The following is a 27,057-nucleotide window of genomic DNA, read 5'->3' on the forward strand; positions in this document are numbered from 1 at the left end:
ATTCAAAAGTTTTCATCCACATCATGTCAAGATTTTAGTTCATCTGTTCCTACATTTTAATAGGATGCTTTTCTTTTTGTATCTGCACGTCACCTAGGTTACATCCGATTCCTGAAAATGATTTTTTTTGCTTTTAACTCATATTAAACTCCTATTTTTTCTTTTCTTGACCCCTTTAGAAAATAAATCGAATATTTCTCAAAGCCTTTTTCTTCATAGAAGGTAGATATCATGAGTAGATTTCAGCCCATTTTTACTTTGTTGAAGGTCATTTAGCCACATCAAGCTACGTTTAGTCCATTGGTCTTTTGTGAATTCAAAAAAAAAAAAATCACCATGGCTGAATCCGGTTGTGCCAAAGATGTGTATTCAATATTTGTGTGCCTCTTTAAGCCGTTTTCACATGAAGCCTTTGTAGGGCATCCCAACTTGTGTTTTCTTATAAAACATATGTATTTAGGTTACGCACATATTCCTCCTTTCCAAAACATCTTTATCTTTCTGGGTCACCTGCTCCACAGAGACATGGTACAATACTTCACTTTATACGGTTGGGAGTAAATCCCTCAAAAGTTTCTGCCCTTTATTCCATGTCAGAAGGGAGGAATTGTATTTTTACAACACAAGTTCATAAGGTGAAGGTATTTCTTAACATTAATCTGCAGCCAAGGCAGTGAGCAATCAACTACGAAACATCGGAAACATCTAAAATGAAATACCTTTCTCCAGCTCTCTAACTACTGTGCTGATTGCAATGAACTCATTGCGCTGATAAATTAGATTGTCCTAGTTACCGGTTGTGGAGTGCCGATATGGTTAGCCAATCTTGGGTCTTTCCAATACAATGTTACATTTTCAATGTAACATTTTTACTAGATGAGAAGTACCATCTTGTTTGGAAAAAGCCAAGGTTTGTCACACATGTTGTTTACCAGGCAGTTTAATTTCAAATAAAACTATAGGTCTTAGCATACCAAAATCTCTCATCACTGAGCACCATTAGTCAACCTCCACACACAGCAGTCACATGAAAAAAACCAAAACATAAAATTCAAAATCTTTATATGAAATCCAGCAAAAATACAGTTTTAACATAAAATATGTATCATTCTTGGTATAACCACAAATAAAGCATTGCCATTTCTTTCTGATATATACAAAATCCAGATCTATAAATAACAGCTGTAAAGAATAAAACATGTTCAAGTTATCTATTTGGTGGACTGTTCTACGGGATCTACGGGATGCATCTGCCTAGATCGGTGTTACTTAAATAACAATAAAATAAAAACAAGAATTAAAGGTTTTACATTTACAAATGCTTACTTCCTCCAAGAAATGACCATAATAAAAATAACACTGTGCTAAAAAGTTGTGTCGTTTTTTCCTCTGATCATACACCAATGTAAATGACTATTGCAGAAGTATAGAAACTTCACATTATGAGACGTCTGCCAGCAAGTCAGCAAGATTTTTTTTTTTTAATTCAAAAGTATTGAGGCATACTGGGTTGTACGATTGAGGACTGCGCCATGATCACACACACAAAAATATAAATCCACAATGATGGGGATTCATGGACAGTGCAGGGATAGAAAAAATAACCAAGTAATCGGTTGAACTTCAGAACCAAAAAGGCCATCTAATATTAGGAGTATCTGCTATGATTTTGAACCGCTGTACATTGTCGGACTGTTTCTAGAGAATGATCCAAAACATTAGTGAATTATCCACTGTCCAAAAGACCAGATGATCCATCATGTCACCGTTATGTACATGCATAATCTTTAAGGGGTTCCGTTCAACAACAAGAACAAGATTCAACAAAAAGTTCTGAGAACTTTCTTTCCAAGATGGGAAGATGATTTTATAACTTTCTGCGATGAGGATGGTAGTATGAAAAGAATGGATAAATAAAATCAACCACAAACACCATTTTAAAAAGCCCAAAAAGCGAACCAAATGTACATTTATCAATAAGCAAACATAAATTAAGTTAGAGAGAATGCCTGCCTAGAAGCCTGCCTGCTTCGATGTTTACCAGACCAGTGTCTGCTGCACAATCTACAAGTAACAATAAGAACGATAATGTTAATGCTGTGGGGGACATGAGACATGAAAAAAAAATACACAAAAACAAATGATCTCAATAAATCCCAATGCTTCAATGGACCAATTAAATTACACATTAGGCATGAGGAGGCTTATACTGTACAATATGCAGGCGTAGAAAAGCAATTATATGCACAAATGAAAGGAATCTTACTGATGAATCAATCCCCTCTCCAACAACGGGACACTGTGCAATCGTCAGAAAAACAAGTTTTCACAGCAAATAATTCGATCACAAACAAGGTTTTGTTTTTATAAATAAGGCACCTGACCACAAAAGTCACATATTCACAAAGCTCTGATTACCGGACAGGCCAGAGGCCAGGTTTGTGGAACTAAACTGCAAAAATATTGAGTTGAAACATATCCGATGCACTGTGAACACACTAAGTGAACACAAACACACAGACATACCATAGTCCAGCACCTTGCTCAACCTTAATAACAGACCTGGAAGCTTTGTCTACATCAGCTTGCTAAAAACGCAGGGGGATCTCCAGCCACACAAGTGTTGAAAAAACCAAAGTCAAACCCTTGAATCCTCAAATATATACAGTGACACTTTTATCCTGAAATATCTTAAGATATCTGTATTTTCTTCTGAAATGTGTTTTCCTCCTACCAGTTTGATTACAATACACAAAATAGCAGATACTTTTTGGGGGATAAATGGGCTAGGGGGTACAGTCTTTTATTTTAGCGGACATCCTTGTGCGCTTCACAGGGGTCTCCAGAGCTTCTGAAGATCTTTTTGTGGCCAATTTTTTTACACTACGTGATGGTGAAGTCACAAGACCTTTTTTACCAACCGATTTTAGAGTGCCTCTCCTTGTAACAACGGCCTCTGTATTATTCTTGGAAACAGATGCAGGCGGACGACCTTTTCTTGACTTTGATGGATTATTCGAAGCAGGGCTCACGTTTATAGCCTCCATTTTTCTCTGGGACCTTGTTAAGACCTGATCAGGGGAGATTTGAGGCTTCAGGTCCATGATTTGCTGTGGAGTTTCTACAACAGCCTCAATGGTTTCACCTTCTGGGACACCTTTTGGTGCAGGCTCCTTTGTCTGGAATTTTGCACTACTTTGCTTAGCCAATGGTGACTTTTCCACATCTTTTTTCTCTGTTTCCAACTGGTTCTTGTTCAAATTAACTTTGCTTGTAGATGTTTCGATAAGGTTTTTTAATGTTTTAGGGCTTCCTAGTCTTTGAGAACATCTTTGTGGTGAAACGGTTTCTTTTGCCGGATCCCTTGGTGCTCTACTGCTGGCTGAATTCTTGGCGGTTCTCTCTGTGACAGTGGGCTTTTCAGTAGATTTCCTACCAGGGTTTGCCTTGGCATTACTAGCAGTTGGCTTATACACTCTTGTTTGAGCAGCTTCAGGCAAGGCCAATTTCTGTTTCTTGAGAGATGTTTTAAGATCAGGCTTGGGGTCAGATTGTGATGGGGTCAACATTTTCAATGTACTGCTGCATTTTAAGCTTTTGGTTGTCTCTTTCAGGCCAATACTAGTTTGCTGTACCTGCATTTTCTCCCTGATATTAGAATATTTTCGCAAAATCCTTGCACTAGTTGGGTTCTTGGATTTACCTGAAGCTTTATGGGGTTCAGCTATCTGCACCTGCACTTTGGTGGATGTGGAGAATGGCCTGGTTAGGGCCTGGTTTGCAGTGGGTAGTTCTTTCCTATCTTTTGCTCGAATTGACTCTTGCTCCAGGGCCTTAGCGATGAGTTTTTGGCCCTTGGCATTGTTCTTTATCGGGGAGGCAATGGCAAACTTCTTCAAATGTTTCTTAAGACGCTCCGCCTGTAGGCTTGGGAACACTCCTTGGGAGGAACTTGAGCAGGAACTGTGGAAGCAGAGCTGGGTTTCAGATGGAAGACGTGTATTAATCTTTTTAATGATGACGAGAGACTTGGTCTCTGTTGACTCAAGGTACCATTGACAAATACTGGTAAGATTAAAGTTTTTCATGAAAAGCATCTGTACTGGTGAGTATTTATGCTGCTCTGAAGATTTCGGTTTTCTTGTCCTACGTTTACTTTTCCATATAGCTGCCTGTCTGTCTGATCTATTTCTATATTTTGTTGCTGGCTGTCCCTCCTTGTCCAGTTGGATCCATCCTTTCTGCATCCGGTCAAACTTGATATTCAAGTTGTTAATTATGTGATGGTTATCTTCCCCATTAAGTGTCTCAAAGAGTTTGTGGACAGCTTGTTTAGGGGGATCGTGAGGTTGCAAAACGAAAGGTGTTCCTGGGCCTGGCTGCAACAAGCTACCTGACATCATCATTGACTTTCTTCTAATAGGAGATGCCCTTTGTTTTTGTCTTCCTCCCACACCAATAGCACTGGTGGAAGCTGTGGCCGATCTTTGCGATCTTAAAGCTAGTTTCCGGTCTTCAGCTGGCTGTGGACTTAAAGATTGGTTTGACATTTCAGCCTTACTACTCTCATTTCTTAATGGCATTCTTGTTGGTTTCTCTACAACTGAAGAAGTGTTGGAATCCTTAAGGGAGGGTTCATCAACTAACAAACATCCATTAGGCTTCTCCTCCGATTCACCCGCTTCATTTTTTTGTGAAGTCTTCTCAATTGCCATGGGTACAGTCTGCATTTGAAGGTCCTCACTAATGCCAAACTGACTTTCTAATGGACTGGAGACCAGATAGCAAACATTCTGTTTCTCAGCCGTACCATTGACACCCTCCTCAGACATAGGTTCCTTCTGTTTGGTCAGTAACACATTTTCCATCATTGTTTCTTGAATTTCCTCTGCACTTGATGCAGCCGAGTCCCCACAGGCAATACTCAATTCCACAGCACGTTCTGAATCAGTACACTGTTGGGATTGTTCAGAAGCTACAGAGGGCACAGAGCCCAGGGGTGAAGGAGGAGAAAGAACCAAAGGAGATAAAGCAGAGGTGTCAAGGAGATCGGGGAGAGGTCGTACCACATCTGCAGATGGAATAGAATCAGGAGGGGTTGGGGTTGGCGAGGAAGACATAGCAATTTCAGTGATCGGCGAATCAGTCGGTTCAGGTGGCTGATTTTCTGGGCAGAGAGGCAGTTGTGATGGAGTGTGTTGAGGGATACCAACGGGTTTATCAGCAAGATGTTCAGGAGCATTTTCAGGGACAACCGGAACGTCTGTTTGTTGTTGTTCATGCTCGACCTTGGCCTTTGATCTCCTCTTTCGCCGTTTTATGGCAAACTTTGAAAGCCGTTTATAACGTTTAACTGGGGTCAGCGGAACTGCAGGAACTTGTTCCGTCTCTTGGGGAACGACAGAGCTATTCTCTGAAGTTATAGCTGCGGTAGTCTCCGGAATATGTTTAGGCAGAGGACTGTGTTCGGAAACAGAAGGAGTTGGTGTTTCTGTGGCTTTGGTAGGTGTTGGCGGACCAGAACTTGATCTCCGTCGCAAACTTCTATCAGAAGCCGCTATGGGCCGTCCATTTACATAGCCTACAATAACGCCCTGAGTTTCTTTTACCCTTTTTGGCAAAGAAATCACAGTCCCTTTTTTTCTGCGCCAAGGGGGCAATTCTCTCAACAGCGACTGCATTGACTTTGTGGAAACATCATATTCCTCATCTTCATCCCCTGGTGCTGAATGTTTTACATCACTTTTAATCTGTGCAATTACCTTTCTCTGCTGCTCCATGGCGATATTCTCTGCAGGAGCAGCTGTTGAATCAAGTCCTGCAACCAAATTGTCTGAAAGCTTTGGTGCCTCTAGCTTTGGCTCCACAGTTTGCTCACTCTCTATGTTCCCACTACTCTCTTTGACCTCTTCCTCATCAGCATCAGCTACTGTTGGAGTGTCAATTTGTTGCTGCTCTGACAAAATGCTTTCAGAAATACGTACTGGCTCTGCTTCTTCACCCATTGTGCATTCTTTTATTTGTTGTTCAGTAGATTCATTTAAGACCTCATTAACCACCCGTAATTCTTCAACTGGTTTAGGTAGGGTTTGAACTTCCGCCAAGTCAATGTCTTCAGGTAAGTCAAATTCTTCCTGGTCACCTTCTTCTAGAAGGTCATTCTCTTCTGGAAAGTCACTTTCTTTTGGGAGGGCTTTTTCTTTTGAGAGGTCACTTTCTGTGGCGTGCATGGAATTTGCAGTTGTATCTTGAACTACATCTGCAGCTCCCTTATCGCTGTTCTCTGTTAATGCACTCAAAGGAGATTGAGAAGCTACCGGCTCGTTGATTTGCTTCTGATCCGTTTGACTGGTTTCAACTACAAGATCCAATTGAGTTGCCCCTACCTCGGCATCTCCTGTCCCTGGCATCTCTCTCACTTTAGACTGCTCAGTGGGCATTTGCTGACAAGTATCCCCGCCACTTCCGACAAAGATCATATCTACGGGCGGTACACCATCTGGCTTGGTGAGCGCCTGCTTCGGGGTCACAGATGTGACGATCTCGGGCATTGGGTTAGGACAGCTTCTCCTTCCGTTACGTCCAGCCAAGGTGCGGACAGTTTTAAGCTCCCACATTTCCTCCACGTACATGTGCCCCCTGGTGCTTTTCCTCGCATTGCGCCGTGGTGGCAAGTGTCCATGCTGTTCCCTCAAACACTCTGTAATCGGTTTGTTGATATACACAATGTCACAATGTCCGAGATCTGGGTCTATGACAACCCTAGAACTGGAGTTCCTCGGTCTATGGTCAGGGGACTCCCGGATTGTCTTTCTGGCGGTGCGAGGGGTGTCTGGTGTTTGGTGTGTATTTGAGGTTTTGTGAGGGGAAAATAATTTTGATGGTGTATCTTTGGTTTTTCCAAGAGAGTCCTGCTTCCCATCTCGATTCAGGTGAGCAGGCTGGCTGTGCCTTTTCACAGGGGAGCTGAGTCTAGCACTTGATTTATTGGAGTTGCAGCCGGAATTAGCCTGCCGCTCTGCAACAGCGTCAGTTAGAAGAGAAGTGGTGAGCACACATGACAACTTCTTCCCATCTGCGAGTTTGTTGGTCTTCATTATCTTCATTTTGAGAGGAACATGATCCCGGTTGTTCTCAGAGTCGGCTGTATTTTGAGTGGAATTGACTAGAGGTGTGGCACTTCTCGAACCCGATGCGTGAAGATCTAATGGCGGATCAGGGGTATTTGATTTTAGTGATATCACTTCCCCTGGAACTTCCTTAGTTTTTGATGTTGTTGGAGTACCAGAAATAACTAGAGACATACCTTTTGCATTGTGAGTGGATGCATTAGGAAGCCTTAGTTCTGAGCTAGATTTCTCACAGGTGCTAAGGCTTGGTGTCATGACGGAAGGAGCGTTTTCCTGCTTCTCAGAGGTATTGCAAGAAGCTTGCGATGCCAATGCCTTGACTTCAGTCTGGAGAAAGCCCAGGGCATCCACTATCTGCTGTTGATGGTGAAGGCAGAGTTTGGCCATGAACTGCTCCAGCGTTGTCGTGGACTGCAGCTCCTTCGTCTTTGAAATTTGTATTTCAGAAGACTCACTGAAAAAAAAAAAAAAAAAGAGAAAATACAGTGAATAGAGTGCCAACGCAAATCTTGAGCAACAATACATCTGCCAAATTAATAAAATATGTATAGGAAAAGAAAGAAGATATAATTATCTTTACCTAGGAACCGTATCCCATCTTATTTATCACAAAAAAGTAATAAAAAAACACAACAGGTAGCCATGAGTGTTTTCACTGTTATTTATTAGAAGAATAAGTGATTTCATAAAGTACAACTTTCATCCAGTGCATTTGACCAATTATAGTTACAATTAATTTCTTATTTTTTACCTTCAATGTGGGTTTGGTTCCTTACAGTGTACGTCGATACAATTCTACACATGCACAATACATTTATTTATGGTACCTCATGTTGAATATCAGAAATAAAATCATATAACAAGAATTGCTTTCAAAATTCTAACTGTATAAAACTTCTGGTGAAATGTTTTACATAATCTGACCACGGGTCTTACAAACAACCTCGACACCCAAAATATAATGATCTGATGTAGCCAATTTACAGATTTAGACTACATTTTTATCCAAATTAATTTACATGTATTTAAGTAAGTAAGTTATGGATGGGAATTTGGGACGCAACCCAAAACTTTTCAGTTGAGAATTGAACGCCTTGACAACAAATCGTCTTTTCTGGCAGACCAAAGCAGTTTGAAACTAAAACATTTGGGATTTTTTTGGGACACATTACATTTGGGACAAAATGTAATGTTCATTGAAAAAAGTAATTGGTGTGGCAAATACAAATGTTCTATTGACTTTTCAAAATTGTACTTATCTAAAGAAAATTAGAAAAAAAAAAGTATACGCCACATTTGGGTTTACCTATAGGATAATTAAATCTAAAGTCTTGTTTTTTTCCAGTCTCTTTCCAATCTTAAGTTTTATTTTTTATAATGCAATGATGCAACTGTATGCAATGACATTGCATACAGTAAAACTGTTTTTACATTATGTAGTAGTGTTGTTTAGTAGAACATAAATTATGGATTTTTCTTTTGAGGCACTGTAAACAGTAAATCTTGAAATAAAACTATTGAAAGAAAAAAAAACATCTAAATTAAGTGAGCATTGACATTCAGTGTATAACAATATACAAAAATAACAATGAAACAATGAAAAGATGTAGGATAGTGTTAGCCACCAGCAGAAACAATCAGAACGTGTACAGCAAGCCATAATATCTGAAATAGTAACCTTTAAAATGGATAAAAATATTTGATATTTGTTAGATTTAAAAATAACATTTGCTGCAGCTATAACCTGACCATTTGGCATGTTCAGGAACTTGATATCCCTGCTGGTTAGGTTGAAGTCAGTTAAGTACCTGAATAGAGACAGTGACATGAGCATCGTCACTGAGGATTCTTCTGTCTCACTCAACATTAAAACAGTTGACGATGCGGTCGATATAACACATATGTCAATAAGCAAACTGACATTTCGGACACAACCGCTGAGCGAGAGACATTGCACAAACACTATATTACAATGAAAAGTAGACCGCCAGTGTTGTTTACAGTATAGATTAAAACATTATGGATTATTTACATTAACCATAAAAATGCTTTTCACAAATCCAGGATGCACATTGTCTACTTGACATTACTCCAGTGTTTGAAATTTAATTAATAATTATACATTTAAGTCCATACTTAACTAGTCATGCAAAATACGACCATTTCATTCCACATGTTAATATGAATGCAAACTTAAGACTTCAGATGTCTTTACTGACAAGCATGATCAGTCACGATCTTCCTTTGCAACTAGGATATTTAAAAAGTTCAAACATAAAAGGCGATGAAGATAAGCATGTGTCAACAAAGAAATTATCTATAATTATTTTCCATCTCCATCATAGAGCTTTACTATATGTGTGTGTTAGTTTAATAAAACCTATTTTTTTATACACGCTAATAGCCATTTAGATCAATTATTAAATACTGCACGAGATGAAATCCAAACCTGTTAGCCATTCGAAAATGTAAATAAAATCACCTCTTCCTCTTTTATTCTTAATATAAATTAACTTACTCCTTAATCACTTCAAATCAATACATATTTGTTATATACACTAGCTGCACAGACTTCACAAACACACACGCAAAAATATAAACGTAGCAATAAATACATTAATGTCACGTGGGGCGAGTAAACTTTTAGGATACCTTTAAAGTATGTACATATGATTGTACCCTTTGCTTAAAGTAAGGCTCCCACGCACCATGTTAACTTAAGGAGAAGAGCCCTTTGTGACCTTGCATCACTGAACTAGCAGTGATTAACTCTGCTCATCCAAAATATTTAAGGTGTCATGATTCACACCGAGAGAGCAATTTCTTTTTGAGATCCTGCATGTTGCTTTAATGGAATAGGCATGGAGAAGCTAGGATTAAAAGCGATCATAAAATATTTTGTGATGAGGTAGTATATCTATTAGAGCGTGCGTGCTACAATGGACATTATTAAAGGTCCCATGACATGCCACCAGGTGTGGTGTGATTAGCCGTTACAAGCCGTTTTGGAAATAGGCCCCTTATGACATCATAAGGGGCAGAAAGTGAGCATGTCCACCAAGATGTGTGCTGGATAGATCAGTCTAGCAGCCTATCCAGTGGACTGTAGCAAACGTTGCTCATCTATCCGTCACACATCTCGCACACCTTTGATGTCTTAAGAGGCAGATTTCCAAAACGGCTTGTAACGGCTAATCACAGGTGAGCATGTTACCTGTTTTTAAGCTCTATACAGATGGCAAATGAGAAAAAAATAAGGTAGCATTTAGATATTGTATATACATGCACATGACCAAAGCAAAGTAAGATGATTGTCATAGCAAGAATAACCTATTCAGCTATTTAACTTACTCTGACATTTTTTTTTTTTTACATTTCATAAATTGAGATGAAAGTTCAGTTAAACATATAGCACTACCATAGCTTTAACATAGGGATAATTAGTAAATTCATTTAACGATAAAATGCAATTTAAAGTCAGTTGTCCTTAACCTAAATAACTAATAAAAGGACAAATAATCAACTGTTACCACCATCTGAAATGATAATGTAAATAAACAGTTTCAAAGTAGTCCACATCTTATGTGCCTTCATCTGAGAGATGATCCTATATTTTATATACCGATTCCTTAGAGCCACAAAGAGAAGGATGTATAAAAGTCTGTTCTGTTGATCCTGTGGTATTAACCTAAGTGCACATGTCCCTGATACAATTCTGTAGATTTTCTCTAGCTTTTTAAATTTGTGTTAACAATCTAGGCTTTTTCCGTATTAACTCTGAATAAACTATCTGAGATGCATGGTAAAGAGCCGTTCCTACAAAACCTTTAAAATGTCTTGTTTAAAATGTATGCATTTAAAATGTATGCATTCAAAATGTATGCATTTAAAAAGTAAAATTTCCAGTTTCATCTACTGCCAGTAGTTTAAATAATAATAATAATAATAATAACAGTGTCTGTACTGAAAATATTAGATATAATTAAATAAATACATATAAATATAACATCTAAAATAATTAAATAAAAGGTGGTTGTGTGTACTTGATCCCAAAGTATTTTTAGGAGTGTCCTGAGGTATAACTGTTGAAACATAGCAGGTTTTGTACAAAACTCCACACATGTTGAGGTTAGGAGCTTTAGTGATGTATTGGTGGAAAGCCAATGCAGTTCAGCATCGCCGCCTTTTAAGGTAATGTCCGTACAGATGGGCAAAGTATTATTGAGTTCCCTTTGTCACCAGGAGCTGCTATATTAAAATGGAGTCCTAGCAGATGAAAATTTGTCTTGAAGTAGGTTTGTGTGCCATTATTACCGCCATAAACATCAGAGAAATAGAGTCAATTGCTACCATTCAAAGAGTGTGTATAGAAAAAAAAGTTACACAGAAACATTCAAATAAATCAATAAAATAAATAGAAAATCAAATCGCAGAGACAATAGTACCAAGTTTGAATATTAGAAAGTTTAAACTTGGAATCAAATGTCGAAAAGGCTCATACGGGTACTCAAAAATGCTGTTGATACTGGTTAAGGTAGCTTGTGAAGTTTACACGATAGTAAGGTGTGCATGACATTTCTCATTATATCTTAAAAATGTATTTAAGTGTGGTATTTATCCCTCTTTTTTTAAAGAGATGAGCAAACATGATATATGAGGCACTGAAATGCGCAAGTATAACTTTTGAGTGAGGTAATCTGGTGTGCTTATTAAAAATCGTTCCTTTATACTTTCCTGATCAGTCATTTAACATGAAGTATATCCTGAGGTTGGGTGAAGCTGAGATGAGGGCTAGCGCCAATTCAAACAGAAGTGCATCACATATCTGGGTGTAAATATACAGACTTTTGACACATCTTATTGTTGTTTAAGTGCATAAAAAAGGGAGGTGAACATCTGTTGAACAGAATGGACCACAAAGAAAATATTTAAAAACCTGGAATAACTTTTCTTTTAAAGAGGTGCTGAACCATGAGAATCTCTTTTTGTATCACTCTGATGTGTGATCGCGATCCGTCGCCTATTTTTTGGACACATTTTGTTTGAACATTCGCAAAACAGTGACAAATTTGTTAAATTGGCCCGGTTCAACAAGCATGTTGGAAATGGAAGTGTGTATCAATTAGACTTGAAATGTTATTTACAGGGCTTAACATTAATTAAAGTGGTAAAGGATTAAAGTGTCCAATCTCAAAAGTTAAATAGAAAACAAAAAAAAGTACTTAAAGAGGGCAGCAAGGGGCGCCACTTGCCTAGACATGCAGTTTCAGATCATGTCAGTGATTACCTTGGTTCATTTAGTTTTTATAAAAATGCATTGTTACTGCAATGTGTTAAAATGCCCCGGCTAGTTTCAGCTTGGAATTGCTAGAACAATGCATTACCAACAGTGGTATTAAACAATATTAATTATTGGGGACAAGAGGTAATGGTTATATGTATTTGCCAGACTGCCATCATTTAAAAAGCCAACTTTGCCACTGTTTGACCAATATCAAAACACACTTCTTTTTTTTTTTTTACAACATCTCATCGTCAACATCATCGTCATCATCAGAACATTTTGGTTTCATGGTACTATACTCATCTGGAGTGAGCCCTGAATTGCAAAACTGAGTCCCGTCCTTGGTGGAAGGACACTCCTGCTGGAACGCAGTGTCCTGGGAGTCCTGCGGATCCCCTTTGCCCTCGGGGGACTCCAGGGCGTCCTGCTCCTCCGCCTGGCTCATCAGCCTCAGCTTCTTCTTGGGCGGGTGCTTCAGGGTCCCCAGGCGCTCCTTGACCTTGTACTCCAGAGTGCTGTGGGGGATGCCGTAGACCGACTGGGCTTTGGACACGCTCATCTTCCCGCCCATCACCACCACGATGGCCTCCTCCAGCAGCTCTGTGTTGTACTGCCGGTACCGCCCCCTCTTCTTCCTGGGCTGCTTGGAGCTGAGGTCTGACTCAGAGTCCTGCGTGCCGCAGAGCCCCCCGACACCCTGCTGGTGGGATTCGTAATGCCAGTATTCCTTCTCTGCACCTGGGAGATTCCTTCCCCCGCTTCGGTCTTTAAAGATTGGCTCAGAAACAAGAGCCTTTCCCAGGCTGTTCTCCGACACCAGGGAACACCACGGCTGCTCTTTGCCCGTCAACAGACCACGCACCTGAGGAATCTTGAGGTCGAAAGAGGACAAATGGGACGCGGCGAGGCCCTGATCCCCGAAGGCGTCCTGCAGAAGGGGTTCTCTAGTGGCACCGAGCGACTTGGGCCACAGCCCGGTGGCCTCCATCAACCGGGGCAGGTCTTTAAGGTGCTCGCTGGACGGCCGGCTGGCCCGGAGTTTGAGCAGGGCTCCGAAATGAGTCTTAGCGTTGAGTGTTGGCGCCGACCGATCGCCCGAGAGGTCGGGGGTTCTAGAGCTGTGGTTCTGGCTGGGAGGTGACTCGGGGTCACTCTCCTGAGCCAGACCCACCTCCTCTTTGATGTGCAGCGAATACGCAAGACGATGGAAAGGCTTATAATAGGCGGAGTGGCCGACATTCTCCCTCCTCCCCTCCTGTAGGCTCCTCATAAACAGCCCGACTTGTCCATCCGCTCTCAACGATCGCCTGATTGGATGGAAGGAAATTTGGCGTAAGCAGAGCTTGCACAGTGCCTTTGGTCTCTTATTTCTAAAAAGGAGGATGGATGGGGGAGGGGAGGATGTTGGCCACTCCTGTATTAGATGGCCTTGCTCGGGTAACACCACTAACAGTTCAAATGGATATAGATTGTATACATCTATGTGGCAGGTTTGAGTGTGTGAACAAAATTGCTCAACGGTAGGAATTGGTTTTAGAGTTTGATGATTCTTGACAAACTTTTCCAACAACATGGGAGAAAAACAAAACGAAAACACAAAACCTGGGGTAAAGAAAAAAAAAATGAAATAAATAAAATGGAATACAGAGAATTGTTTTTGTGTGTGTTGATGCTTAAGAAAGGATAGCCAGAGGCCGGGGGGCGTTACAGTGGTAAAATGACTGATGAGGCAGAGCAAGCGCACACTAATGACTATGTGTTACGATGTGTCTAATGCCAGCTTCGCCACTGTGTGTGTGTGTGTGTGTGTGTGTGTGTGTGTGTGTGTGTGTGTGTGTGTGTGTGTGTGTGTGTGTGTGTGTGTGTGTGTGTGTGTGTGTGTGTGTGTGTGTGTCACTGAACAAGCACAGAAATAAAAGTATGCCAGCAAATATGGACCGATCGTCACATACAAATCGTTAAGAAGGTCTAACTCTATACCAAAATGCCTGAAACTACAAAATGCGATCATTGTAAATGACTTGTTAGTGTTAGTAGTGAGTGGATTAAACTGAGACAGTGATCAGGTGAAAAATAAATGAACCAAAATACACGGTTATATTAAGAAAAACACCATAAAATTAAAAGAATAAAAGTATGTTTCATTGCAACTAGTATTTAGCGCAATGCTTTCCATCTAGAAAATAGCATAGGCAACATTAAGCATGAACATTAACCAGAATAAGATCTGGTTTTAGAAATGTTCCATATATATTAAATATATAGATTAAGATCAATAGTAAAGCAGGCTTCATTCAATTAAATGAGATTCACATCATCTCCTACAGCAGTGAAGGCAGCTGTGGCAAATGAGCTGATACTAAAACTAATAGTTGATCTACAGGCATGATACATTTCAAGTGCAATAAAATCTGTGTCCACCGATAGAAAGAGCTCCTTTCCCCCGCAAGGAAAATGGCAAAAAATAATTAGGTTGATTTAAGAGGTTGAGTCAAGAATGAGGAGGGGGAATCCAATTTGTGACTTAAATCAAAAGAGATTTATTAGAAATATGTGCTCTGGTTTGGAGAACAACAATTATTTTGTTAAAGAGTCGCTGGTAAAGGCAGACCTCATGATATCAAAAAGCCAATAACATTGCCACTAGTTAGTCAGATGACAGTCAGGTGACAGTTTGCCATATGGTTGACTTACATATCCATATGCATTTGAAGTAGTATTTAATTAAACTACTGTAATGTGCAGGTGTCCACAATTTCCTGACCCTCAATTTGCGAATTTGTGAAGCATTTGAAAAGCTTGGTATAAAATGAAGGCAAAAACTGGTATGCATTTTTCCTTTTGGGCTATTTTATGGGAAACCCAAAAAGTAAATAGTTCCTACATCACTGCAACATCTTATAATATAACTAATCATATTCAACCTAAAATGAACTGGCCACACACAGGCAGAAACCATGTACGGTAAGAGGGCTATGCAACCAAAACTACCAGCCATTGGCTGTAAAATACAAGAATTTACCTATAAAATGTTCCATAAAAATAATAGGGGTTAATGGGTTTATACCTTCCACTTAAAGGGCCTAAAGGGATAATTAAATGTTTTGTGCTCAGACACTGGAGAGCAACGAAGGAGAAGGGGGGGGAAGAGAGAGAGAGAGAGAGAGAGAGAGAGAGAGAGAGAGAGAGAGAGAGAGAGAGAGAGAGAGAGAGAGAGAGAGAGAGAGAGAGAGAGAGAGAGAGAGAGAGAGAGAGAGAGAGAGAGAGAGAGAGAGAGAGAGACACACATACACACTATCTTACCCCTTGACTGTTGGAGTGGTTGGAGATGGGTACAGGCTGTGGACTGAGCGGCTGCTGTAGCGGTTCTTTCTGAGAGACAAGTCAAGGACCCCGTCTGTAAAGAAAGAAGACCAAAAAAAGAGAAGACAAAGACAAGGGTTCAGTTCAAAGTCAGGGCTGAGTCAGCTCGCCAAACTAGGCTAGCCTCTGGTGTATAGGCCGACATGTCTCCTAGTGTGTGCGTGCTTAGACAGCTTGTGACACCTTGTTCTGTGGGCTCTGCCTTGGGCTTCTTGACGGTGAGGTCCAGGGGGGCCTCTTGGTCGGCCATGAGGAGCTTGCTGAGGACGGGGTTTTGGTTGTGCGCGGCGGTGGTGGTGGAGGCGGTGGTGATGGAGGCGACGGCCGGGCGGGCGCCCGAGGGGCTGTTGGAAAGGGTCACGGACGGGATGGAGGGCGGGCGGGGCAGGCTTTGGACAGAGCAGGGCTGGGGGTCCGGGAGGGGGTCCTGAGAAGTGCTGGTCTTTGAGGTATATTCTGAGGCGAACTGGCGTATCATCCTCTGCATGATCTCCCGAGCTACCACTGGAATGTGCGGGTCTGAGAAGCTCGGAACATCTGAGGAGGAAGCAAGGATGGGCATGAGGAGGGTGTTGGATCCATGGGGTCACTGCCCACAGTGCAGCAAAGCAGTGGATGAATTGAATCTTGTTGGCTTGTTACAGCCATGACATTAGACATGGTACTATGTTATGTGTATATGTATATTTTTTAGGGTTACATATTTACAACATCTGTAGGGTTATTATTTTATTTATTGACAATCCACATGTATGGAGGCAGGGATAGTATTTGTATGCATTAATAACCTGGGTTTTTGTAGGCAAAACAGTTTACATGACGTCAATTGTATATCATTTTGTCATGTCAACACCCAACAATGTCAATCAATTAAGAAATACCATTTAAATTCTGCCTAATAACAAAGTCACACCACACAGTCACCTTTTCTGCAAAGGACTGCATTGAGAAATTCTTCAGCCTGTTGCTCTAGTCTGTTGATTTTGGTCTGGTCATTGAGCAGGAGAGGTTTCGCTGTATCTTCAAGTCCTTCGTTGCTTAGGCCAACAAGATGTTCCTGTGAAATGAACAACGCTGTCATCAGAAATATGGCATATACATGCGATATGTACTGGAAGAAAATAAAAATCGTATAAATAAATAATGCTGGCAATACTCAAATAATAAAAGATGAATACTGATTTGTCTCAAGCTTTTGGGGGTCGCTCTCATCCAAAGTGCCTGAAGTGTGGGTGCACACATTCTCGGCATAGAGACCATATTTAAAATTTTACGTTTTCGGTGTGCAACCATTTTTCCTTTTGTTCCATTTGTAGGACCTCATATGCTAACGTTAACTGTATCAGCTGTAAAGCAGGACAAAAAGTATGGTCAGTATAGTCAATCTGAACTGGGTTTGGAAGCGCCCTGGTAGCCCTGATGAAGCCGAAAAGATGTTCACTAGGTTGGCTCCTGTGGCTTTGGGACAAAACAATCACCAGAAATCATACCTTTACTTTGTCCCGCTTGAGGCAGCAGAAGAGACAGTTTTCATCAAACGACCAATCAGACACTGCTTCGGGCTCACAGGCTGTAAAATGACAGAAAGCACACAATGGAACCTTTATGTCAGGAGAAAGAGAAGCACCGCTGCATGGCTTACACCGTGCTGCTGCTGCTAATAGAGACCACTTTTATTTCAGACTGCAATTCCAGACCAGTAACTCCGCTGGTCTGGAATTCCATAGGGGACTGAGAACAGATGTAATATTTTCAAATGGTTATGTTCACGGTTAGTAAACCTAAATAGAAAAAGGTTTTAATGTATTTGGAATACTTGGAAGCAGCCTAAGAAATCTGTCCTTTGCGCCATAGCCAACATGAATATTACCAACACCTAAAATAATACTAGATTGATATGAATGTTTCATGAAACATCTTAAATCAATATTCAGATGGTATTAGAACGGACACTGAAATGTTACATATCAATTTTTTCAACTTCAGTGAACATGCGTGTGCGCGAGAAACATCTCTGCAGAAAATGATTAGAACCTGATATGAACAGCCAGCTAGTCAAAGCATTAATCATCAGGACCTAACAGCTCTGTTTCACACTTCTCGGTGGTAGAGACCGCACTGAGTCAGACAGAGAATCTCTTCAAGAGCGCCTGTATTATCATCATTCAACAACCCACATTGGCCAGCCATTAAGAGATATTGCAGCACTGTGCTGCCTTGATACTGTATCACCAATTCAGCTGCAGTGTCTGGCAGTTTAAGCTAAGGCACAGAAATTAGGCCATATTTCAAGTCTATTCAAAATTAGCTTCAGGCATAATAGGGTCTATCAAATACTAGTCCTGCCCACGTGGCATTTGTATGCGTACTCATTGAAATAAGCACATTGACTTTATAGTCAGGATTACTTGGATGAATTTTAAATCTGAATAACATCATGAGTCATTACAAAAAGCTTGTTCATTCTATTCAGGTTTTGACGCAACGGGGGAACAATTGGATTCAGCCGAACTTTGCAAGAAGCCTTTGTAACGTGCAGCTATTGTGGAGGCCATACGTAGATGCACACATGTACGTCGCACTCATCGCATGTCATGAAAATCCTGATAAGGCCCTCTATTGTCTTACTACCGTGGCACATTGTCAAAAAATGTGTGAACGGTACTTGGGACTTTTCACGCTGGGCCCACCCTATCCAAAACACCAACTTCATAGGAACACAAAGCATCTTCTTATCCCAATCAGAAGGAATGCCTTGTGGAGTGATATGAATGCAGAGGGACACCAGATGGTACAATGGCCCAGTATTGTCATCATGGTACATCATGAAAAATAAACTGGATGGGAACCCTTTAAACAATCCACCATTTACACAAACATGACGAATCTTGGTTATTGCAGATGTCCACAGATACTCACCTTTGAACAATTTGAGGTCTTCTACAAGGCCTTGACCAAAGAGACCCTCCAGAATACTCTCAAAACCTGAAAGAAAATCAGAATAATATGATAATAAGAAACAAAATATAACAATTTAAACATCAGTGTTCATGCCTGTGCGAAAATTCACAAATCCAACAGTGTTATTCACTACCCAACAGCATATTCAAAATGCTTGCGCAAGGGACTGACTACAATTACAAAAGATTTAAAATTAAATAAATGAAAATACTTGTTCACAGCATATATTTTGGATATTCTTGTGTAATTATTCTGGAACACTTAAAACAAAGTACATCTTTGCATTTCCTCTTGACAATCCCCCACTGCCACTGTGCCTCTTGTGTTTTAACACATTATGTGCTCACCCCAGGTTTTTACTTTAATAGTAAATACATGGGCTCCCTCACCCAGTTGCCAAGCAACTGAAACGACCATAAGAGTTGAAAGCACTTGCCGTTTTACGTTTCATTAAAAAATGAATAATCAATATTCCTCAATATTTTTCTTTTTATAAAGATTGCAGTATGTTAACATTAAACATGGTTGGACCTGTTGGTCCGAACTTTGCCCTTTTCCATAATCATAGAAATACAACTACATTAAACAAAAAAATGCATTTTAGCTAGAATGGCCTTTGACTAAGCCATGTACAATCTATATAGACTAACTGTCTGCTACTACAGGGTCAACACACCATATTCAAAGTATTATATGTTTAACCAAGTGCTAAAGAGGTCAGAGGCAACATCTGTCTGCTGAAACAGACCAGATGCCATATTCCTTCAACTTATATTAAAAAGTAAATATTTTTTCCGAAAGCAAACATTTAACATTTTAAACTTGCAACTTGTGTCCCTCTTAAATACAACAAAATAACATACTGATTAACCAATTTAAAAAAATCGAACCATTTTAGTCTTAAAAAACAACGATCAGAAGAGAATAAGTCAAAAAGTGAAATTTGCCTTAAGATAAAACCACAGCAACGCCCTACTTACATTAGCCTAGTTATTCTTGCACAGATGAAGCCCAAAATTCATCAGCCCTCTCTCGCCATCCACCCTCCTTCTGAACTCACACTCAACTCGTTCGAATGGCATCTGCTAAAAAGCATTCTCACAGCCTCCCTTCCAGCTCCCGCCCCCTTTTCAACCACCAAACCAAGAACGCGAGAGGCGTCGGGGGCGGGGGAGAAGAGGAAGGCGGCGGGGGGGGGGTAGGGATGGCTAGGTGGTGAAATATCGTCTTTGCCTATAGCCGAAGTGCGAGGCGGTTTTCTGGGTTAGTGCACAGGACTTCAGCTGCAGCTATCCAATCCTATTTCTGAAATATTTCAGAGGCAGGGGGGGGGAAAGTAGGTCATCCTCTTTCGTTTGACAGAGCAGCGGCATAACATCAAACTACTCTTTAGGAATTCAGCTGAGGGCATTTAAAGGCACAAAAAAAACAAAAAATGGTTTGTACAGCAAAACATAACAGTTGGGCAATACGGCACTGCTGCTGTAAGAGCACCACCACAGTATGCCGGGATGATGTATATAAAGGACGCATTCATAGAGGGGTTGAACAGTTATTTATGTTCCAGACGGAAGGCCACACGAGAGATGAGAACATGAGAAGATTAAATATTAACAAACAACCAAACCTTACAAAATACATTTTGGAGGTATTAAAAAGTGAACAACAAGGAAATGCGTTTCAGAGAAACCGAAAACCCCACGCGGTGTTTTGTGTGTTGTTTCATGCCAACACAAAACATCTGTGAATGCAGTGTTACATGCTACTAGATGTGTTTAATACCCCCCCCCCCCAAAAAAAAAAAACATTCTTGTAGTCTTTAAATGTACAAGTTTATTTAGGCATTCCATAACATTAGCAAATTAATTTAGCTGGAAATTAGGCCACCACTGAATTGCTGCTAAATACATTATGCTAGATGTATGATGTTGAGATCGCCTCAAGGAAAAATATAAACCGCGGGCAAAGTAGTACAGAGCTAAGTGGTAATGACAAAGTGCATGGAGGCAACCCAGTTGCACCTGATAGGCTGCCTATTACAGTGTTGATAAAAAGGTGTTGGAATGAGAACGCTCTCGTATAAATAATATGCTTTAGGACACTGGTGAGATAAATATTGAGGCACTGAAATATTGGGTTAACAAGCATGATTCATCCACAAACTCGCGTAGAGCCGTGACTAATATTCTGCATGCAGCACGTCAGGAAGCCTTAATATCAGACAGCCTGGAACTATATTACTATTTTATTTGCCATTGACATTTGCAGTGGTGTTTTAAGAGGTCTGACAGCAGATTTCTTCCAATGAGGGTCTTGGATTCAGTCTACTCAACCAGAATGCTAAATTTCATTGATAACAAACTTACAAACACTTATTATTACATAATTATTAGTCTAGTAAGTTAAACAAATGTTTAACCTTTTGTAGCCTCCGCTGCATTCACAACACTTTCACTTGCTGTTAAAGTACAACATTGGGCTTGGTTTAGATCCTCGCCAGCACTCAGTGATAGAGGACCAGTCTCAACAGTTAGATCTATGGATAAAAAAAAACCTCAACATCTTTCGGTGACCCTCTGTGAGCTCAGTCATTAACAACTAACCCAATCTGCCTTAGCCTCCTCGTGACCTACATGCCCAACCAATCACAGTTCGGGAGGATTGACAGTGAGGATAGATTTGGTATGACACCCATGTCCTTCTGAGCAGCACTTAGGGAGAGAAATCCCCTTTCAAGGGAGTTCAACGCATATCTAGGATCAGATTATCCAATCCTAAATCCTAACCTTAACACCAACACTGGGAAAACCAAACATAGGATACTAAGTCGTCTTTGTGGGGTTAGATGCAAAAGATGCTATGACTAATGTTTTGGCATTCCGATATCCGGCAGATGAGTGGTGGAGCCAAACGTTTGGCGTCTTTCAAGCCTATAGATTAGATCACTGGACAAGCTTAGTGCAGGCCACATCCCGTTTGTTAACCAGCCGTCGCCTCGTAATGCATTTGATGGAACTCTAGGGGGATTAGGGTAAGAAACAATTAAGAGTAAAGGCTGTAAATTGTACTAGCAAGGTAGCTGTCACTGTTGAGTGATTTTATTACCCAACCAATATTATATTAGAGTAGCAGATCACAGACTACGGCTTCTTGTTCTCAATGTACGCTGGTTCCAAAAGACACTTCATGTTGGTATTCTCTATTCATTCTATTCATAATGAATGTGCATCAACGTGTGGATAACAAGGATCATTCAGTTAGACCTTTTAGAGCAACAAATAAACTGTAACCTCATCCACCTTCTGTCCATCTGCATCTACATTTAGCCCACTTACAAACTTTTCCATGATGATACAATGATCACTTTGGCATCAGAAGGTGACTTTCACCTGATTCCACTAGACCTAATCACTACTAAAGATCCAGAGAACAGATTGCAATTCAATGCAATGCAGAAATTTGAGTTAGGCATATGTTCAACCCTCATTTAAAAAAGGGTCAATTACAAATTATTAAATTCCACTAAAAACATTTCACGTTCTATTGTGTCCATAACCTATTTAAACATTTCACGTTTCTTTATGATTTGTTAACATATTTTACCCAATTCCCATAGCTCTGGCTAGTTTTCTACAATCCTGCCATATGGTTGAGTTCTTAGCGACACGTTATCAAAGCACGGAATTCAAACTGCAGTGGATGTTTCTGCTGAAACGCTATAAGGTTATTACATACATAATTTTGTAATATCTGTGGTTGCCGTTCCTATGGCAAATACATTTAGTTCAATGGGAGAATTTCAATATGGGGAAAACCCCAAAACGTGCTTCAAATAAAAGATTTTATTTACGGAGTGAATACTGTTTAATACCCTAGATACACTTGCAAGTCTCAATACACTCTGTCACACTAGTAAAACACCAAAACCCACACAATAGAGGGGCCCTAGAGGGCAACTGTTACGTTACAAATGATAAATCATCCTACACTCATTTCAAGATCAGAGCATTACAAAAAGAACAACCCACCACAACTGACTTGATGCAGCCGTTCCCTGAAATGTTAATAGAATGCAAAAACATCTTGCGGCTGCAGTGCCTTATCTGCACTGCAATAGCTGTGAGGGTCTACATGCTCTTCATATCACCCCAGCCCAACCCCCACTGACAGTGCAGCGCAACTTACGAGAGCCGTGGAGATCTGGGGCTTCAGCTCTCTGCATCCCCAGAACAGTGGGTAACCAAGATAAGCCCTACCTCTGGGTCTTAAGACATGGTTCTTACTACAACGTTGACATTCACCCCGCATAGACTGCATCCCATTTAAAATACATTGAACCATACATCAGTGGTTATTGCTCAGGGTGAGGCAAGAGGGGCATTGACAAGTAGGGCTAGAGGAGGGCAATGAACTGCAAGATCATCCTCAGCTCATGACGAGAGTAACACAAAAATCATATCAGTTGTCTGAACATAAGTGTTTGCATGTTTAATCACAGCATCATTGTGACAGACCATGACATGGTTTCACAGTGTTTCTAATCTGGTTTCACACATTTAGAAAAAATAAAAGAATTATAAATGGAAAGGACCTCAATTTGTTGCCAAAGGCAACAAATATGAAAGGAGAAAAAAGGAGGAAGCCTATCCTGAAAAAAACCCATTGGTGGTTGGGGATTTGCAGACAAACACATATGAGCAGAGATGTTATCTCAATGAGCAAATATAAAAGCCTTGAAGTTGAATTACGCATTCAGCTATGGTATTTGTCAACCGTGTTGTGGGCTGGACCTCCGACCCCTTCATATGCTCGCATAGCAAAGGAGGCATTTTCCATTAAACATGAATGGCGATAACCATTGAGCAAACACCCCGCAGTAAAGATGGCGGCTAACTACCAAAGAATACACACACTGTTAACATCCAACTTTTGTTAATAGGGAGGAAAAAGTGAATTATTTGGCACTGTACTAAGTACGGCGCTAGTTCTGAATATTAAACTAGACAGTAAGCAACAGGGATGCAGCTTTTAGAAATATTTAGAGGAAGGATGGGGGAATGCCCATGAATGTTTAACGTGATGTAATGCAAGCTGACACACAAATGGTTTAATGCAGCGCTGAGTAAACCGCAGAATAAGGATGCCGAGAGACCACGTGAGCTAAATAAAAAGCATTACATGAAAAACCGAAAGCTCTGGATGTGTGTGGAAGCTGCTGTATAAACACACAGATGCATACACACACACACACACAAAATGTATTGCTTGCCATTCATAGGATAGACTTATTGTTACATAACTATTTACACCTACATCCAAATGGATTTACGTTGGATTTAGTTGTTGTTTTTTTTTAGATTGCGGAATTTAAGCTCTTCCATTTTAGCTAGTTACTTTAAATTTCCCTAAATCGGGACAAACGTTGGCCTACTCAGCTCTACAGTGTAGTTTGCAGCCGGGCGCTGTCCGAGTTTCCAAACACACAAGTACACACGCACACAAACAATAGTTTCTGCTGTTCTATAAAACAATTGTCCTTCTCTTTCGCCTGTGCTTTTACTGCTTGCATTAAATACACCAAGACAAAATGTCCAGTTCAGCTTCGCCAGGGTTGTGGTGGCGTGCAGCCCTCTTCACCCAAAAGCCAAACAAAAGTATGGCCTTGTTGTCATAGACAGAATCTGCCATTCTACGGTCAGGCAGGCTGATAATGGTTGCTGTCGTGTACTCTGGAGGTCTAAACTACTGGCAAACAAAAGGACATTTGTCAGTCAGAGAACAGAAACTCTATGACTACTGGAAATGTCCAGGATATGGGAGCTTGGATGAGTCAAAATGTTTTGACTTTGTCTATTTTTTCTGCTGGTAAAATACTGAGAGTAAAACAACATGGTACCATAACATGTTTGAAGTCATGGTTTACAACTAGAGTTAAGATTAATATAGCTCTGAAAAGCTTTTAATAAATAGTTACGTGTTGCTGTATTGCTAAATCCCATTTGGGAACTAAAGATATGGTATATGGTTAAATGCTATACATTTCTGTGGCAACTTTCATGGAGTGATGTGGAACATCACAACATAAATAATACAAAACCTAGCATAAATTTGTTGAAATGCATTGTTAAATTAAAAAAAAAAAGCAGTTGCACAGAAGCCTAGGATAGAGCAACTGGACAAATTGAGCACAGCTTGCTGCTCGCTAAATCTAGGTATGGTCGAAAAAATTAAATCTCTAAAAAAGGTTAGATATATGATGACATTAAATAAATCAATATTAGCCATAGGTGCTATTTAGGTGGTAATTATTTTTCTCTCCATCTAGTGTTGGCCAGTCCAAATATCTACAACACTGCAGTACATTTCAAAAATGCTCTGATAAGCTTTCAACACCTTAAATGTAATTAGCATGTGCCACACATACATGCACTGAAATATAGCGCTCTGCTCAGCAATATGGCTATGAGCAATTGTTATTGTTGACCATTGTTAACTAACCAATGTAGCCTATTCTTTACCATGGCTGCAAAGCGCAACAGCATCTCTGTTAGTAGGATAGCCTTTTGTTTTGTTCTTCGAACATCCATTGTTTGAATAGGAGTCCAAACAACAACTTTACAGATCAAAGCAAGATCTCCAACACAGGTGTTAAAAGATGAATAAATAATACTGCCTGTGGTTAAGCAGACATTTAGTCTCCCCAGAAAAACGAAAATGTTCCAGCCTACACATCTGTACTTTAGGTATTCATATTTTGTGTAACCGGATGCAGAAATCTCAGAGGTGGATGGCCATGGTATTTCGAACGATCACGACACATGGACGGTTAATGGAAATATATATGGGAACATAACCTAGGCAGGGGACTGTAATGCATAGCTTCACACAGTGTTGTGATTGGTTGAAATACAGAACAGGTTCTGGATTTCAAGATACAGTTATCAAAGATTTGCCTACCTAAAAGTACAGACATTTAGACTGGAGTATTTAAAAAAGATACAGATTTTGCACCGTATGCTATTGATGTGTGTTATAGGCAGGATGCTATGATCAGTGCTAGTACTGCTATAACCAATTTACAGGGACACATCCTACTATATAACAGGGTTAACACTTACCATCACTGCAGTTTATACTTTAATTAACTATATTTCAATACGTTGAACAAAAACATTTATAACACATTGTGTGTGTGTGTGTGTGTGTGTGTGTGTGTGTGTGTGTGTGTGTGTGTTGTTTTCTCACTTAGGATCTAGATCAGATACATTTGGCTCATGTTTATAAGACCGACCCCGACCCCATCGTTAGCAATTCAAAACAGAAAATAACAGCAATGGCGTCCTAGAGGGTCTTGATGCAATCCGAACTTTCGCGTTGCAGCAATGCATTAGGGGATTTGAGAAGGCAAGCCATGTTCACCGAAAACATCGACGAGCATTCACTGCCCTCCCCCCATTAAAAATACAGTATACAGTCAAACGAGAACGCGCATTCTCCAACCAGGGTCCGCAATTTGGCCGACGCAACGCGTAATTCCTCTTCGACACTCCCTTTAAAACAAATACGGAGCCCTTTAAAAAACTACGTCGATTAACGTCAAAAAACTTCAATATATTAATAGCATCGTTACAGCAGATGAACAATACTCCCCAGATGCAACGATAGCGGTTGGGATTTGATTCGTAATCATTATGCTAAGCGCCTTTCCGCTGGCTGTCGTGAAAAAGGAAACAGTTGAGAACAAAAAAGTGGCTCGGAGATGCCCGGGTTGACTGTAGTTATTGATGGCTAATACACCCGTAAACGTCGAGGAGCGTTGGACCTGAAACCATATATTTGTCGGGCGTGCAATGCGTTTTCCTTACCTACACAGTGAATGAGTTTATGTCGCCACGAGTCAAGTTCCTGCCGAAAGCCGCGCCTCTCGACAGTGCATTGCTGCCTCTTGCACAGACTCGCCATTTTCTACAGATCCTCTCTGGACGCGCTCACGTTTGAGGAAAAGGAAGCGCTCTTGCCTACGCGTGAACGCGCACCCAGTTGAGCGCGGTTGCGAGGGCAAATCGATGACTTTTATATATAGGCCTATATATATATATATATATATATATATATATAAATAAATATATATATATATATATTTTAAAGCAGTAACCAATGTACTGCGAGATTTGTATTCATTTGTTTACATTTTGAAACATGGGTGATTGGTGATTGGTTGCACTGTAAAATTAAATTTCTTATGATAGACCAGCATTTTGAATACTTTCCAAGTTTTCTTTCCAAAATAAGGAAATTATGTTCAGACTATGTGTCCAT

The 27,057-nt window shown here is 40.3% G+C and overlaps 1 protein-coding gene across 2 annotated transcripts; it reads right to left on the reverse strand.

Moving 5' to 3' along the window:
* Nucleotides 1-1,045: 1,045 nt before the first annotated feature.
* Nucleotides 1,046-26,700, reverse strand: LOC311350405 (ligand-dependent corepressor; the record flags this gene model as incomplete). 2 transcript variants are annotated; one of them, XM_084470415.1, is made up of 7 exons in its annotated part: nucleotides 1,046-7,584; nucleotides 15,718-15,811; nucleotides 15,961-16,314; nucleotides 16,702-16,834; nucleotides 17,268-17,347; nucleotides 18,697-18,762; nucleotides 26,604-26,700. In XM_084470415.1, 7 exons carry the CDS (start codon nucleotides 26,698-26,700, stop codon nucleotides 2,787-2,789), a joined length of 5,622 nt encoding a protein of 1,873 aa, XP_084326541.1. In that variant the 3' UTR covers nucleotides 1,046-2,786. The 2 variants fall into 2 exon arrangements, with proteins under 2 accessions (XP_084326541.1, XP_084326542.1); XM_084470416.1 differs by lacking the exon at nucleotides 1,046-7,584 and adding an exon at nucleotides 7,854-13,721.
* Between the last annotated feature and the right edge of the window lie 357 nt (nucleotides 26,701-27,057).

Source organism: Micromesistius poutassou (genome assembly GCF_964030765.1).
Source record: "Micromesistius poutassou genome assembly, chromosome: 7".
Taxonomy (NCBI): Eukaryota; Metazoa; Chordata; class Actinopteri; order Gadiformes; family Gadidae; genus Micromesistius; species Micromesistius poutassou.